This window comes from Gossypium arboreum, chromosome 9 (genome assembly GCF_025698485.1).
Source record: "Gossypium arboreum isolate Shixiya-1 chromosome 9, ASM2569848v2, whole genome shotgun sequence".
NCBI classification, from domain to species: domain Eukaryota; kingdom Viridiplantae; phylum Streptophyta; class Magnoliopsida; order Malvales; family Malvaceae; genus Gossypium; species Gossypium arboreum.
This window is the reverse complement of record NC_069078.1, coordinates 79,179,214-79,195,698: the sequence shown is the minus strand read 5'-3', so window position 1 is coordinate 79,195,698 and position 16,485 is coordinate 79,179,214. Positions and strand designations below refer to the sequence as shown.

Here is a 16,485-nt window from a genome sequence, read left to right as displayed (position 1 = left end):
GAGTATTAACATTATACTCGCTTTGTTTTTGGGCCTATAAGGCTAGCCCAAAACTATATCGTCTTACTATAAGAATGGTTTTTCATTAAACCTGGCAAAGATAAGAGCTTGGCTTGTGGTTGTGAGAGAGGAGAAGAAAAGAGTGAAGCTTCGGAAATGGAGAAGTACTTTGGGAATGCATATAGAGGTGACCCGGGGGTGCCCCATGCGGGCCCGGACCGGTTCGTGAATATATGGATAGGGTCGGCTGCTTTCTCTGTACTCACTTGGTTCAACCCTTACATGTGGCAGCTCACAAATCAATTCAAGTAATTTTGGTTCAACCGACTTCTCTCCTTAAATTCTTCTGTTTCATCTTTTCTCCCAGTTATATATATAGGGTTTATGTGACTTCTGTGTTTAATTGCCTCATGCGTTACATGTAGGGTTTATGGGAATTAGGTTGTACTGTCAATATATATTTCCTCTCCTAGTTTTGTTTCATCTTTCTCCTATTTTTTCCTTGTTAAATTCCATATTATAAAGTTGATATATTGAGTGTATTATGTATCTATGGACGGCACAAGACAGGGTAATTCATTGTTTCCATTTATCTTATGGTGTGGTTTGATTGGGATAGCAATAGTGCAGTGGGGTTGGGTTGTAGCATTTCTTCCTTTTAGAAGTCTCAATCCCCTTTTTTAAGCAGGTTTCGAATGAACAACTTCCAATTGTGGAAGATTTCTATTGCTTTGTTGGTAGCATCTTTTTTTAGCAAGTTGCCTTTGTTTATATTTCTGTTCCTTTTGGAATTCATAGCCATTCTTCTCACCAGATTGAGTTAGACAAGTTTGGCTTATTGACAGTTTTGCAAGAATTCCATTTCATAATGCTGGAATTTGTCTACTTCGTTGCTTCTCATACTTTTCTCTGCAATATTCCTGGATTTTGTCTCAGTAACTTTGGTCTGCTTCAGGGCATATGCAAGACACATTTTGATTTGTTAATGATGTAGCTTACCGGAGTCCGTACCCATTTCATCAAGTATCCTTATATGGATTCAAATGATTCAGTTTTTGCTAAGAATTTGCTTACGTTCTTGTTAGTCTTAGCCAATATGAATATTTGATGTTCTAATCTATCTACAGCAACCTGTATGCCTCTCAGCATTGTATTTCTTCAGTGAAATCATTGCATATTTGGAAAACGGGCTGTTCATAGGTGTCAGATTCTGCATTATACTAATCTAGCATTCATTTATACGTTCCTCTTCATCCTCGATATCGCATGTTTCAGAGTTGCTTTTTATTTATTAATTTGGAGTATGTCAATTTGTAGTTGGCATGACAAAGCAATGATATTTGAACATTACCATTGGAAGAAAGCGAAGGCTAAGAACCAACCATACAAATTTAAGGTTCGTTGTCTGTTATCTTTTGTTGACAAACTTTCTTAAAAAGTACTATACAAAGTCCTAGATGCCTTATACGAAGTTGACATAAAGCATTCTCACAAACCCTTCTCTTTTGTTCTTTTCAGTGGAATGAGTACATGGACAAGGATCACAGGGACTCGTATTATTTCAACTGGCCTGTCTACTTCCCATAGTGTTTCTTTCATGTAGGCATGCTCTTTGATAAGTAGTTCAGACAAAGAGGACTTTACCTGCCTAAAAATTTATGTTATCTTTATTGCTTTGTCCCTTCTTCCCGACTCATTATGCTGTTTTAACTCTACCCTATCGTATTATGGTGAATGTTATATGGTTCAAGTAATAACAGGATCTTTTGTCAATTTTTGTCATGGTTCTTATGATGCTTTTGAGTGAAATGTACTGCAAATCTGCTAGTCGTTAATGCTATTGGAAACAGGATGGGAAGATTGTTGGTGAGTCCTAGGTTGTAAGTTGAAAAAGATTTGTGCACATCCCTGGATAACATTAGTGAGTGATTGTGCTGCCATTGACTTGTTTTCAAAAGCTAAGGCAAGTTTGGGTGATAATACAACCTGTGCCTTCCCGGGTTTTAAGCAAATTCCGGCTTCAACATATCAGGTTGAGCTAGTTATGGGATCATTTGCATTTGGCTTGATATCTGTTTCAATCTGGGTTAAATGTACAATTTGAGGCTTGTACTTTCACATTGGGCCCGAACTTTTTTTTAAGTTAATCTCTAAGTTTAATCATTGTCCTTATATTGGGATTTAAATAATTTTTTGGTTCAAGTTAATTTTTGTATTTGACAATTATTTTTATATTGGGGTTCTAATTTTTTTTATTGTGTTTGAAGTTAGAAAAAAGTTTAAAAAAGAATTTAGGTCTAATGTGGGAATAATTATTAAGTTTAGGAAATTAATTTTACCAACTTAAAGATTAAATTGAACAAAAAAAAATTAGATCCTAATGTGGGAATGATTGTGGAAAAAAAATGGATTAACCCTTTCAATTTCAATGGATCGCTGTTGATCTAGGCTAGTAACTAACTGTTGCAACCGGTCCTTCGAAAGTTGTCAATGAAATAAAAATAGTGAATGATACAAACATCTGGGTGGAAAATTTTGAGCCTGCAATGGGATAATCTTGTTACGTTATTAATGAGTAATCAAACTGGTAGCAGTAAGAATATAAGATTGAAATTTCTATTTTTCAAGTGAAACAAGAATTTGGTTAACTCGATTCTTTCATGTTTATAAATAAGTAGAATTGGCTGAATTGAGAATTCATTAGAATATAATTGAACTTAAATATGATTGAAATTAAAGGATTCATTCAAAATCAATAAAATTAAAATTAATGGTCAAATAAATTTATAATTTTATTCAATTATTTAATTATTATTAGATTCCTAAAGAAATGAATTAAATTAATTGATTCCACCACTGATTCGATTTTTAGCTCTAGAATTCAATGATTAATCTCAAATTGAATAAAAATTAAGGAACACTCCCATGTCACAGAGTTTACTTTATAAGCTTGACACGTAATCGACCACTTGGAGACGTTCTTTGCCAAGAACTTTTAAAGGAAGTTGTTTAAATCCTATCTAGGAACAGAAGCCAAAGGAAAAAGAACCCCCCTCTCCTCTTGAAAACAGGCAATGGCGTTTATTCAATATTCATCTCCGTGTTTCAGAACAACCTCATTTCCTACTTTATCAGTGCCCATCAGAGCTTCTTCACGTCTGTCTCTGCCAACCACTTTCAGAAAATGGGTCGCACATTTTAGAGTCAAGTCCTTGAACTGGGTCTTCTCTGGTGCTCTTGCTCTTACATTATCTGCAGCAGGCAAGTCTAATTAACTTGTAATGAATGCTGGTTATGCTGCTTTCTTAGTAATATTGCTTACGGTCTTGAGCACCACTTTGTTTACTTTAGAATTAGTCACATCATTACATTATACAAGTTCCCAATGCTGTGATGTTTTGGCTTATTATTTTTGTCAAGCAAAATGGGGCTTATCACGCCAACATTTTAGGGGTTGGGTTCGCGGAGGCAAAAGTCGGGGTTAACAAGCCGGAATTGCTTCCTAGAGAGTTCACTCCAGTGATTGATGTAGCAGGCTTTCTCTCTGATGGCCAGGTTTGGTTTCTTTCAATTATTTTTTACTTCTTCGTGGGACAAAATGTTTGGATATGGAATATTGGTAAACGTTGAAACTAATGAGAAACTATTAAACTCTTCAAGCCTTCAAGGCATATAACGAATGTCACATAGTTACTTTTATAAACCTCCATAGTGCAATGGAGTTCAGTGATTCACTATGTTTTTCATTGATGAAATCCATCCACCTAGCATTCATCAGCGTAAAATTAAAGTTATCTGGTTTGGTGATACAAAACTTAAAGGGCTTCCTTGGTTTTGTTCCATTTATGGAATAGTTATTCAATCTTGGTTGAGCTCTTTGTGTCTTCCAAACGTAAGAGGAGTTCTATTTATAAGCAAATATATATACTTTATAAACATTGCCCTCCGCATAGATGTCTTTCATATAGACATAACTGGCCAAATAGATATATCTTCTTATAGACATAACCGTCCAAATAGATATATGTTTGTATAGACATGAATTTTTAAATATGTCTTGTTAAAGACTTGTAACATTTGACAATCACATACAAGTCATGTGACATTATTTTGAAAATGTTCCAACATTAAATGTGTTTTTTTAATGATTTCTTCCTTTAACTTGCTTGTTTTGCAAGATGAACAACTTTAGTTTTTACATGACATATTTCATAGTGATTGAGTACATAAGGCCCTTACATGTTAATTGACCAATAATTATATCAAATTGCATGCTTAGATCCGTACTTTTGATCCTCATTCTCTCTAGTTTTAGCTCTCTCATACTCATGTTTGCTAAGGTACCGTAAAATGGGAAAAAAAACTTTTTGAGCATGCTGTCCACTTTTTTGAAATGTTATTGTTTATCTTCTGTGCTCTTATTGAGGAAAAGCGATAGAGTTAAAACTACAATTGCTATTTTCAAGGAAGCTCGAGGAACAAAAACATTCATTTCATCTTGTCTTCTGGATAGTAAGCCAAACTCTTGTTGGAAGAAGCAAATATAATTAATAGATAAATAATGCTACTGCCTTTTACAAACGGAAGATTAATACTGACACCAGACTGTTAAACCTCAGGAGAAAAGACTCATTCAGGAGATCAGTGATATCGAAAAGGATACCGGCTTTAAGTTGAGAGTATTAGCACAAAATTACCCTGACACACCAGGTATGAGTAATATATAGTTTATGTGTCATTGATCTCACTGTGTGTGTGTTTTCTTATAATTAGATTTTCTCTTTAAAACTTATGTTTATTCTATTTGATTTAACTCTTTGAAGCTGTAAGCAAAGTTCAAAATTACTTAAAACTTCTCAAATTGCTACAGGGTTGGCAATCAAAGACTTTTGGCAAGTAGATGATCGAACTATAGTTTTTGTTGCTGATCCCACCTTTGGTAAAGAATTTGACTACGGCATTGTCTTTAAACTCTAATATGGTGGATGGAAAATTTCTAATTATGGATGGATTTTGGACCAGGCAATATATTGAATTTCAATGTTGGGGATTCTGTTGACTTAGACATTCCCCGAAGCTTTTGGAGCCGTTTGGCAGGGAAATATGGAAATATGTTTTACTGGAAAGAAAAGGTAAACTTGTTCTATCATCCATGTATAAATCACAGTTTGTGTACGAAAATGTTCAGTTTATGCATGATTTTTTCCCTGAAAAGTAATTTCTGAGTTATTTTGGCTGAAACAGGGGGAAGATGCATCTATTGAAGCTGCCGTCATGGCAATATCCAATTGCTTAAGAGAACCTGTGGGGCCAAATAATTGTTCCGAGGTAAAATAGCACTATATTAGTATTACAAGCATGATCAATTCCTTATGTTTTCGTTTTCATCCCGTTTGATAAATAGATCATCTGCAGCTCTTTGTATAGGTTGATATTATGTACTAGTAGAAACCAAGTTGTAAATGATTTTTTTACTTATTCTTCGGATGATCTACTACTCATATAATGTTTGTCAATTTGAATTGAAGAAATGAAACAATGCTGCAGATTTGAGTAGCATTAGAGATTTAGAAAACAATAAATAATCCATGTTAGAAACTCATGATGTATTGTCCTCATTTAAGGATCCTTAAACTTCTTGGATGTATATTTAACAATCTCAAAGGATGAACTGCAGACACTTTAAGAAAACAGGGATAGGGGACGACGCATTTCCCGGTCACATATTGTATTTATTATATCTGCATTTTGAAGCAGCAGTTACTAAGACAAGCAAAAAAAGACATCAACTGCTGATCTAAGAATCCTCCTCGGAATATTTGTATCTCATAAGAATGACATTGTGAAGATACATGCATGCATGCATACATACATACATCGACACTCTGGTGTATGCTTCTGTTTCTGCAGAAGTCGTAAACACTATGGAATTTTACATGCAGGAGCATTGAACTAATAGGGGAAAAAAAGGAATAACATTAGCTTAATCATCCTGTCAGAAAACAATATAATGGAACTACACCTAGAGACTAGTTTTCTTTATTTTGTCTTCTAAGATGATCTGTAACTCTTCAGGTTGACAAGGGACAGTTAGAGCTCCCATTTGTTGGAATCCATATTCCTCTTTAGCTTGCTCTAATAGCCTTAAAAACGCTGGATTCCTCAGGTAACTCAGCTCCAAGATAAACCTCTTTGATTTTCCACCTTTGACTGCAATTACTGCAAAATGTCCTTCCTTCACATCTTTTGGTATCTTTGTTTCATCAACATCCTCATCATACTCAATGTTATTTCCATCGCGGCCCCTTGACGGTAACCCTGAGAGAAAACTCTTTAGCTTTTTCATCAAAAGCCTAATTATTACAAGCCCTGTATGACGTTGTTCCCAGTTCTGCTGCATTTTCAGGCACGCTGGATAACTCTTGGAAATACTTTAGTGTTTGGTTTTGTGATTGATTGGTAGATCCTAAGGCATTTATACTGGGGAGTTGAAGGAAATGGAAGCCAATGTGAAATTTCTGGGAGACATTATGGGGGCCATTTTCATATGGTTGGAGCCAAACTTATCATTTAATGCCATCTTCGATACTCCATATATTTAATTTCCATGCTTTCTCGTAGACCGGTGGGCTCTTTTGAAACGCGGTATACAGTACATCTATGCAATTGTTTTGATGTTTGCCACAGTGTCTCTGCCTCGCTGGACTGGTTGAGTTGTGTTCACCATGCCGTAGGTTATGTCAAAATCGAAATCGAATCATACTATTTCACCGTAAAATCTAAAGGGAAAGTCGTCCGTCCTTTACAAAACATGCGAATGAATGAATCTGACTTACACCTGTCATTTGAGCACATTACAGGTGAGATGAATTTGGGTTCGGTCAGATATTTCATATATGGTTGATAGTAGATTTACATTCAAGTCATTTGTATATTTTTTAATTGAATTTTACCTTTTTAAATATGAGTTTTGAGACTTTGAATTAATTTCTTTTTATAATTAAATTGAACTGGATAAAGTTCAAACTCATGTTTGTCATGTTTACGCAGACATAAGTACAAAAAAGGTTGTTCTAAACCAAAAGAAAATAGCTTTTGTTCTAACCCCCATTACTAATTGTCGGTTAAAGGGTTTCTTTTTAGCTGTTAGGTAACGAAAAGAATAGAATGCCACCTTGCCTATAGTAGATCATGCCTGTTTAAGTCTGTTTTCTAAATGCAGGCAGGAATCTACGACGGACCAACCTACAATATTTTTATTACATAAACGATTGAAGATTTATTACAATCCATTTTAACAAATCTCATTACCACAAAAACTATATATAAGAAAACCAGTTTAAATATTCCATTTAAATTTAAAACAATCAAACGGGTGTCAGCCGGTGGCTGTTATCTATTTTCTATTGACTTCAACAAACTTAAAAGGACGACCGTAAATTTGAGCGCATTAAGATTTCCATAGGTGATTCCAATAGCTACCATTAGACTATCATTGCAATCAAAGTCATAAGAGTTGGTCCCAAGCATTAAAGTGACTCAAGATGCAGGCATGGGGGAGGCAGCAGAGCAGAAATCATGGTGCCACTAAGTATGTATTTATTCTTACTTAATGATCCGTTTAAACATCAAGTTGTCTGGCATTAACAATTGATTTTGTCTTCATAATGTTGTTGCTGAGAAAAGCAAAAGTTACCCATATTTGTAAACCAAGTGATTATACCTTTCCTCGATATTTGCAATTTTCAAAGCAAATGATGATATATACTTGGATATTTTGTTGGAACCGACAAACGAGTGGATCTGTTTTCCAACGATAGTCAAGATTTGAACGAAGTCAAGAGAATCCATCACAAATAATACATATAAGTGGAAACTTTTACCGTGTTGTACTACTGTGTACGGTTGTTTTGTCTGACGGTGGGGAAACAGATAGATGAAATTAACGAGTTCATGGGACCGTATAACAGTAGCGTCTGGTTTATAGCTTTGAAATGACAATGGCTGAGCATCCATGGTCTTTTCTTAATGATATTCCAAGGTTTTCTGCAAAACTCACTCAGTAACCTTACAATATTTCAGTCTAGAAAATAGCAAGCAAGCATTGAAAACTGCAGCTGGCTACTTTTCATTGCCAAATGATTTTTTCCCAACTATTTTGAAGGCAATCTAATCATGTGTTTCCTTTCACTACTATGCATACTTTAAGATTTCTCACAAGCACCATTTTTCTGCATTTCCTCAAGTTCATTTATTGTAGTATTCAAGTAGGTGAGGTTACAGCTGGTGTGAAGTGGAATTTCTTAACATAATCCTCGGCTTGGGAATCGTAAAATCGGTCGAAAATGATTACACTCATTAAAACTCTTTTGCTCATTCTTTAATAAAAAAACACAAATTCTGGTTGAAGGTAAGGCAAAGGACTGAGGGCTTCATGTGATATCCTAAGCAAGTAAGTACCAACTTTTCAAAAACGTTAAGGGGATAGTATTAGTTAAAATATACAAATGAAGACATGTTGATTCGTACAAGAACTCGAAAAAGTTTACAGAAATCTTTTTATTTGTTTTCCTAGTAGCTAGCTTTCTAGTATGTTAGCTTTACATGTATCCCCAACTTTCAGTGCGAGCATTGTTGCTTCCTTTGCTGTGTTGTAGAATCTCCTGCAGTTCATTAGGTCGACAAGGGAGAGAAAGAGCCCCTTTCTGCTGGAATCCATATTCTTCCCGAGCTTGATCCATTAGACTTAGAAATTCAGGGTTTGTTAAGTGGTGTAATTCAATAACAAACCTCTGTGTTTATTTTCCCTTCACTGTAAAAACAGTAAAAAATCCTTCGTTAACATCACCTGGCACGGCTTTACCAACACTCATGTCTTCATTGAATTTGGAATGGTTGAGCGCCGGAGATGCACTGTATGCTGAACTCGAGAATCCCTTTCGCAATTTTTTAAAGAAAGGCCTGAACATCATTAATCCTCTTCTGTTTTCTGCCATTTTCTTGATTAACAACTTCTCACTGAACTTTTGAGTTTTTTTTGAAATCTATGCTCCTTAATGCCAGACTTGGAGGGTATTTATATTGTTTTTGCATATAGATGATTGAAATGTCTAAGTAATGCTGTGGAGCCAATTACAGCCTAAATGCATCAACAGACACAGCATTATACTGTTCTCAAAATCTATATTCCTGTTCAAAGCTTTTCCTTGATTTTGCCTTATCTTTCCACAGGATATTGCAGATAAAGTGAGAACAAATTAGCATTTCTCGATGATAAGACCCTTTGCTTGATGTGGAAAACTGATACTTAACAGATGGTGTAACTTAACGGAAGTTAACCATAAATTGATTGATATAGGCCATTAACATATACGGTTTGATTATCTTAGTTTATATTCCCTCTTTAACATGGATTGTTAATAAAGGACTCTAATTAGCACTTGTTTGCCTATACGTAGAAATGACCGAATGGGGCCTGGTTAAAGGTGTTTGATTATTATTTCTGCAATTCTCTCAGTGTTTGTTTTATAGCATGCATGCATGCATGATCCGATTCATAGAGTTATACAATGAGAAAGAGGATAGGGCCAATCCGCAGGTGATTCTTTTTCTCCTATCAACTAGTAGGCCCTCCATGCATCTACTGAAATCTGCAGGCACTTAGATTTCAAGCGCAACTACGGATAAGAGGATGTAACTGGATAAGAATGCCAGCTTTGGAGGCCTGTGCAGTTGCGCCATCTCTTTCAGGCTTCTTCCTCGTACCATACTAGATGCATTTTCTCACAAGGGACAATTGCATTTCACACATCATTTTCACTTTAGTAAGAAAAAACTGTAATGTTTAGCATTTTTGCTTCTAAAATGAAGCTACTCTTATCTGAAACAGACATCAATTGAATTTGAATGCACATGGAGAAACTATCTGTGACTGTCAACTGTACTGTAGGTCGAACGGCTATAGTTTAAATGGAATCAGCATGAGGTAGAATTTAATGCATATTAATTTTTTATGATGCTTAAAGAGTTTGCGTAAAGAAAATTAAAACAAACTACTTGTTTGTGGTTAGACCAACATGTATCTAGATCATCTTCGAAAATTGAACTACTGGTGTTCAATAAAGATGGGATAAAGAGGTTGATTCATTTGTGACAGCTGGAAAGCCGAAGATAAAGGCTAAGTAGGAAGTATGATGCGGTCGTTGAGAGCATCAAAAATATTCTATTCACTGTAAAATAATGAAAAAGAACAGTAAAGGAAAAGTAGGGTCGAATCCTCAAGGATCGTATTATACGAATACTTGTTTCTCGAAATACTGGACAAAATCGTGGCCAAGAAAACCTGCATCCAGCATCCAGTTGTCTCATTCCACCTTGGGTTCGATTCTCGACTTTTAAATGACCCTTCTCAACTCAAGTAAGCCAGTTATAGTGGAAAAAGACGCCTACGACCACCAACTCCAAAGATTAGACAACCTGACTCTAGCCAGTAATCTATGCTACTATGCAATCCTTCCAAAACATACAAAGTGACCGCCTTTGCATATGCTGAAGAGTGTTTACAGAAAAAGATGAACACCAAGTAGAGTCACTTCACCTCCTATTTATAGTGCTAGGGAGATAGTCTAATTTAACTTAAATTCTAAAAGATAAATACATTTAATTAAAGATAAATAAAGATAATTAAAATAAAATCCTAAAATTAAATAATCATAATAATTATCTTAATATTAATTATCCTAATATAAATAAACTGGAGTCTTGTAAAATAAAATCTCTTCTTTTTGCGTTTTTAGTTCTTGTGTCTTCCATGCTCGCACTTTTGGCACAATCTTTTTTTTGTGTCGCATATCAGCCTATTGTGTCTCTAAATTCGCACTTTTGTCCCTTAATTTTACTTTTGCCTCTAAATCAGTTCCTAATCGATAAAAAGACATAAATAACTCAAATTAGTAGAATCAAACTCAGAATAAACACATAATTAATACATAAAAATACGTTATTCTAGAACATTATCAAAGTAGGAGAGGACTTAGAAAGATCTGGAGAGTGGAAATAGGTTATATGGTGGTATGTTTAAGGAGAAGCCAATCTCTTTCTATTCATGTGCTGGGGTATATATAGGGGAAAATAATTGTCTGCTAGTGCAATGTTGCCGACAATAACAACGGTGACCGTCTTGTGCGGTCAATTAGGTGACATGGCCGTTATATATTAATTGTCATACCGTGTGATCTTATTTTGACATTCCATTTATTGAGGTAGTATGAGTTTGTTATGCCTCAAAAGCCTTTCAATGGTCCTCAAGGACATTCTGTAGCAGGTGGCTAAAAGCGGATGGCTGAGAGTGAGTGCCTTCACTTGCGGGTGGCATGAGGTATGCGGACCGTTACTGATGGAATAAGGACGCCATCCCTGGGCGCCATCTGTGCTGCCCCTCGTGTTGGCACGTGCCTAAGCTGGGGAAGGGGTATAACAAACTTGTAATAATAACATATCTATCCCATGGATGAGAAACGATACATCTCGGTGGTAAACAGATGTAAGAGGATTAAGAGATATATATTTGAACTAAAATTGCTGACGAGAGTATCAATCTCAATGGAAATTTTCAGGCGAGAGAAGTGCCAATGGCCCAAACTATAACCAATTAGAGTTCTTATCTATTATCCAAACTGGCAATTATAAAACTTTCTGATACTGGTTTTGAATATGTCATAATCAATTTTGTATGTATTAAAACATTGGTCATAACTCATAACCGTCACTGCTTAAATGCCATGAATTGGACCCTTACGACTATTATTATCATAAAAATATAGAACCATCCCTTCAATTTCCATTTCTGCTATTATTTTCCTGTAACTTGTATTGCCTAATAATTTTATTATTACTTAGAACTATACAAATATGAAGTATACCATGTTCTACTACTGTACTTAGAACTATACAAATATGAAGTATACCATGTTCTACTACTGTTCAGAATGTCCTTAAGGTTGCCTTATAGTTAGGAAACAACAAAAATAATTGAATTATGTCGAATACATGGGACCAAAGGAAACAGGGTCTTATTTGGGTTCTAAAATGACTGCAGCTCAGTAGTTCTTGATTTATCTACATCATCATATTCCAAACTTTTTGCATCACTCACCTTGTCACCTAGCCTTGTCCAAGTTTGCTTTGCAAAATTCCAGCGTACAAAAATCAGATGTTAATGTATAACCAAGCAGTGAAACTACAGCACTGACTTAATTTTCCATGATAACTTCAGATTCCAAGAACATGAAACTTAGCAGAGGGCTTGTTTCCATTGCCAAATGATTCTTAGAACTATTTTAGAGATATCCAAACCCTATATATATTGTATTTTTGTTCATAAGTTAAGCGTACTATGGACTCTACCAGAAACTAGTTTACATGAGTTACTTTCCACTGTATTCCCTTATATTTGAATAATAGATTTTGATTTATATGTAGACGAAACCATAAAACTTTGGAGTCTGGTCGAGTTCAGGTCTTCACACTTGAAAAAAGTTTGTTTCTGCAAATGTTAACGCGTTTCAGAACCCTTAAAACAGCTTATTACCAGAAGTCTTAGGGTTGTTCTGAAAATTGTTGAAACAAAGTCAGCAGCAACACATAAACAACAACAAATTTGCTTAAGAACTAAAATGAAAACCAAGAGCAAATGAAAAGAACTTGAGCACAAACATGGATGAAATCAGCAGCAATCTCCATTGATTGATAATGAAAAATAAATACAAAGTTTGTAAGTCAAATGACCATTACCTAATGATTTACCTACTACCACTAATAATCAACTAATACAAGTTTAATTTGAAACCAAAGAAAGCTGATATATCAGCCATTACATCAATTACATCAAAAAATCCTACTAACTTAGATTACAAATTACAAACAAACTAAAGTTGGTTACATTGGAACAAAAAGAACAAAATGGTCCTAAGCTAGTTGCTGCATTCGGTTCTGCTTCACTGCTGGTCTGCTACCTGTCTTGCTGGCCAAATGTTGCATTGCAGGCCAATGCTTAACAAAAATAGTCCATTTAGCTTACTTTGTGAAAATAGTCCATAAAATTTTCATTTTCACTTGCTGCATGGTAACTCCATTATGTCAATAGAAAAGTATGCAGTACATAAAAATACTAAAAGTGTAATTTAATAAAGAACTGTAGAATTGGAGAAGGAACTCCACTGTCACCAGAGAATTAAATGAAATAACTTATTTGTCCAATTGGCTTTCTAGGCTAGTTTCCAGAGTTGTAGAATATCCTGTAATTCTTGAGGTCTACAAGGAAGACAAAGAACGCCCTTTTGTTGGAATCCGTATTCTTCCCGAGCCAGCTCCAGTAGACTCAGGAATCCAGGGTTTGTTAAGTTGTCTAGTTCAATAACATACCTCTGCGCTTCCTTCCCCTTCACTGCAAAGACTGTAAAATATCCTTCCTTAACATCATCTGGCACTGTTGGTGAAGCTGCTTCCAGTTCTTCATCAAAATCTTCCTGGTTGAGAGCTGGTCCTCTGGATGCTGTGACCCAGAGTCCCTTTAGTAGTTTTCGAAAGAACAGTGTAAACATCATTAAAACCTCGCTTGCTTTCTATTATGTTCTTGATATGAATCTCTTAGTGAACTCTGATGAGTTTATTTGGAAGGTATGCTCTTTTTGCCTAGTTTGCAAGGGAATTTATATTAACCTAGGCTAACTTGTATGAAGCAGTGTGGAGCCACTTATAACTGCGTAAGACTCGTCAACTTGAGTAGGACTACACGGATTAACAGACACGGAATACTGATCTGGTAATGTGTTAATCTCACTTTCGCCTTATCTTTCACTACCATATTTGGAGCTGGTGGGACTAAAGTACATATTGAATTGTACACTGTTGTCTTTTCCTTTTCTCTCCCTTTTTTGATGACATTGTGCATAAAGCCATAAAGCAGTTTCCCTAATATGGGACATTGATACTCTACGGAAGAGAAACTGTTGCCGAAATGGCTAACTAGAAACCGATTTGTGGTTGCAGGAATACCGTTTGTAGCAGATATGCTACATGGTATCCTTGTTGACGATTTTAGCAATGGTTTTGAAGTTCTTTCATTTGAATATTAAACTTTCCAATATCAGTGTCAGGCTCAAAAGAATCTGCCAAGAAACTTACATTGTTATTGACATAAACATGTCAAAGAATTTTCTTTAGCAACAAACTGTTCTACAAGAATCTAGCTTTATCAAAATAATGTCATTTTGTTTTCTTCTTTTTCTTCTTCTTCTTCTTTGAAGTTCTTTCATTTCAATATTAAAATTTCCAATATCAGTGTCAGGCTCAAAAGAATCTGCCAAGAAACTTACATTGTTATTGACATAAACATGTTAAAGAAATTTCTTTAGCAACAAGCTGTTCTACAAGGATGTTCTTCTTCTTCTGCTTCTTCACACTGGTCTGTCGTGATGCTTGATAAATCCATGCGTAGAACACCCTTGTTTGTGATTGGATTTGGATTTATAAAGTTGTGAAGTTTTCATTTTGGATTTACTGTTTGGTAGACCCTACACATGGGTGTTGAAAGAAGTTTATGGTGTGGATGAGAGGCTAAGTGGATAAGATTGCTACCACTTTCTTGCCCTTTCATCTCACAACACCAGATGCATGGTTGAACTGTTTCTCACAAGGATGATTCCCTTTTCCTAATCCAGTTTCCATTTTTGTGGGTCTTTGCAGAAGAATAGATTTTGACAAATTTTAGTTTTAGTTTAGTGACTCCATGGTGTCCAACAACCGGTAAAGGCACCGTTTCCATGCATTTTCTTAACTCATAAACTAAAAAATGGCTTCCTCCATATCTGGATACTGGCACAAAATCTTTTTCATGTATCATTAGCTATTTGAATTTTGACATGCAGTTAATGGCACAAAATCATTAATTAGAAATTGCACATGCCAAAAATTGCCTCTCACATTAGCAGAAGGAGGTCAGCTCTTTCAAGCCTTAACAGTTTTCTTTTTTTTTTTTTCTTCTAGACTATTAAGGAAAGATTTGCTGATAAAGTTACTCGACTCAACCATGAATTAAAACCCAAATTTAATGATCAAATACATGAAAGCCTTTTTCTAATGGCTTATGTTTCTGCAAAAGTTATAACAGTATGGAACCTCGAACTCCTTCAAGTATAAAGTCAAAGCAGATAGACATTCATAGCAATCCAGTTTGGTGCTGTTTATTTATTTTTATTTATTTTTATTTTCTGATTTCCTCATACATAAATCAAGAACTCGAACTACTTTTTCTTATGTGATGTAAATAAATCGAAGAGAAAGAAAGCCCAGAAAGGCCGCTTCCCTTCTCAACTGCCTTGCTTAATGCAGATCAGTCCAATGATTCCTAAGGCTAGAAGACAAAATGGCCTTTATAAATGAAGGAATCAATAAAACCCTTAATTTTTATTTGCAATTTTTTACGCTTGTCTGCTGATTGGGACACAAATAAATGAATTTTGTTGATACATGGGACTATAAAACAGTAGCGTCTGGTTTGTAGGTTTGAAATGACTAGAGCTGAGTATCTATGGTCTTTTCTTACACTATATGCCAAGGATTTTGCAAACATACCCATTCAGCTTTTAGCACTGCAGTTGCAAGGTTTCAGTTAGAAAATGGCGGCAAGTTACATGCTAACTTAACAATGAAAACTGGAGGTTTTGACAGGAAGATTTACAAAGATTACAAATATTGCATATAGACAGCTTCGCAAAGGGATAGCATTAGTGAAAAATTACAGATCTGATATCTAAGCAAGATATGTTGATTCATACAAGAACTCCAAAAAATTACCAGAAATCTTTTTATTTGTTTTCCTAGTTGCTTTCTAGTATGTTAGCTTTACATATATCCCCAACTTTCAGTGCAAGCATTGCTTCCTTTGCTGTGTCGTAGAATCTCTGTTGAAGTTGGCCTGCATACCGCATTTACACCACATGAAGTATGAAGAAGCAGATCAAGCCACACTTACAGCACATGGAGTATGCATGCAGCTGCTGGAGCACATTACTGCTATCATATTTCATTCCGTTTTGTTACCTTAAATATTGCTTTTAATTTAGTCAGATTTGAACCAAGTTGATATTGTTTTGATGTAATTAGGTACTGATGGATTGATAAATCAGTACATCTATGTGTGCAAGCAATGTTTTCATAAGTTCCAATGTTACTTGGTGATAGTAGGTAATGTTAGGTGACAATCTATTTTGATTTGACCAGCTAAATGTCTGGTATATGTATTGGCTTTGTGCCTTCATTCAAGGTTAATGAAATCATTTTGACAAGTTCATTCAAAAACTCTCTCTTTTCTTGTTTTATTTTCTATGTTCTCCAAGCCCGATTCTGTTTATTTTCACCAGCAAACATACAGCATTGTTGTTCAAACTTCTGTTAACCTTCATTCATCATTGTCCAAATCCCAAC

General features: G+C 35.3%; 4 protein-coding genes across 4 annotated transcripts; 2 read left to right on the top strand and 2 right to left on the bottom strand.

Moving 5' to 3' along the window:
• The first annotated feature begins 42 nt into the window (after positions 1-42).
• On the top strand, positions 43-1,773 carry LOC108453542 (uncharacterized). The gene is made up of 3 exons (XM_017751696.1): positions 43-308; positions 1,318-1,396; positions 1,519-1,773. The coding sequence occupies exons 1-3, from the start codon at positions 157-159 to the stop codon at positions 1,585-1,587; spliced, it is 300 nt and encodes a 99-aa protein (XP_017607185.1). The 5' UTR covers positions 43-156; the 3' UTR covers positions 1,588-1,773.
• Positions 1,774-2,978: 1,205 nt separating this feature from the next.
• Positions 2,979-5,585, top strand: LOC108451693 (thylakoid lumenal 15.0 kDa protein 2, chloroplastic). The gene is made up of 6 exons (XM_017749352.2): positions 2,979-3,261; positions 3,452-3,555; positions 4,620-4,710; positions 4,871-4,939; positions 5,023-5,132; positions 5,245-5,585. The coding sequence occupies exons 1-6, from the start codon at positions 3,075-3,077 to the stop codon at positions 5,335-5,337; spliced, it is 654 nt and encodes a 217-aa protein (XP_017604841.2). The 5' UTR covers positions 2,979-3,074; the 3' UTR covers positions 5,338-5,585.
• A 96-nt stretch (positions 5,586-5,681) lies between these two features.
• Positions 5,682-7,092, bottom strand: LOC108450568 (protein SMALL AUXIN UP-REGULATED RNA 54). Its single transcript, XM_017748249.2, has one exon. The coding sequence runs from the start codon at positions 6,398-6,400 to the stop codon at positions 6,023-6,025; it is 378 nt and encodes a 125-aa protein (XP_017603738.1). The 5' UTR covers positions 6,401-7,092; the 3' UTR covers positions 5,682-6,022.
• Positions 7,093-13,265: 6,173 nt separating this feature from the next.
• Positions 13,266-16,088, bottom strand: LOC108452764 (auxin-responsive protein SAUR72-like). The gene is made up of 3 exons (XM_017750558.2): positions 16,034-16,088; positions 15,908-15,976; positions 13,266-13,552 (listed from the first exon to the last, which is right to left on the bottom strand). The coding sequence occupies exons 1-3, from the start codon at positions 16,086-16,088 to the stop codon at positions 13,266-13,268; spliced, it is 411 nt and encodes a 136-aa protein (XP_017606047.2).
• Between the last annotated feature and the right edge of the window lie 397 nt (positions 16,089-16,485).

Excerpts from the sequence above, each read along its gene's own strand:
- LOC108452764 (XM_017750558.2), bottom strand. The coding sequence starts at position 16,088 with ATGAAATATGATAGCAGTAATGTGCTCCAGCAGCTGCATGCATACTCC. Across the intron at positions 15,977-16,033 it reads GCATGCATACTCCATGTGCT|GCCAACTTCAACAGAGATTC; the intron begins GTAAGTGTGGCT and ends TGCGGTATGCAG. Across the intron at positions 13,553-15,907 it reads ACTGAAAGTTGGGGATATAT|CATCCAGAGGACCAGCTCTC; the intron begins GTAAAGCTAACA and ends TCTGGGTCACAG.
- LOC108450568 (XM_017748249.2), bottom strand. The coding sequence starts at position 6,400 with ATGCAGCAGAACTGGGAACAACGTCATACAGGGCTTGTAATAATTAGG.
- LOC108453542 (XM_017751696.1), top strand. The coding sequence starts at position 157 with ATGGAGAAGTACTTTGGGAATGCATATAGAGGTGACCCGGGGGTGCCC. Across the intron at positions 309-1,317 it reads CAGCTCACAAATCAATTCAA|TTGGCATGACAAAGCAATGA; the intron begins GTAATTTTGGTT and ends GTCAATTTGTAG. Across the intron at positions 1,397-1,518 it reads ACCAACCATACAAATTTAAG|TGGAATGAGTACATGGACAA; the intron begins GTTCGTTGTCTG and ends TGTTCTTTTCAG.
- LOC108451693 (XM_017749352.2), top strand. The coding sequence starts at position 3,075 with ATGGCGTTTATTCAATATTCATCTCCGTGTTTCAGAACAACCTCATTT. Across the intron at positions 3,556-4,619 it reads GCTTTCTCTCTGATGGCCAG|GAGAAAAGACTCATTCAGGA; the intron begins GTTTGGTTTCTT and ends GTTAAACCTCAG. Across the intron at positions 4,711-4,870 it reads AAATTACCCTGACACACCAG|GGTTGGCAATCAAAGACTTT; the intron begins GTATGAGTAATA and ends AAATTGCTACAG.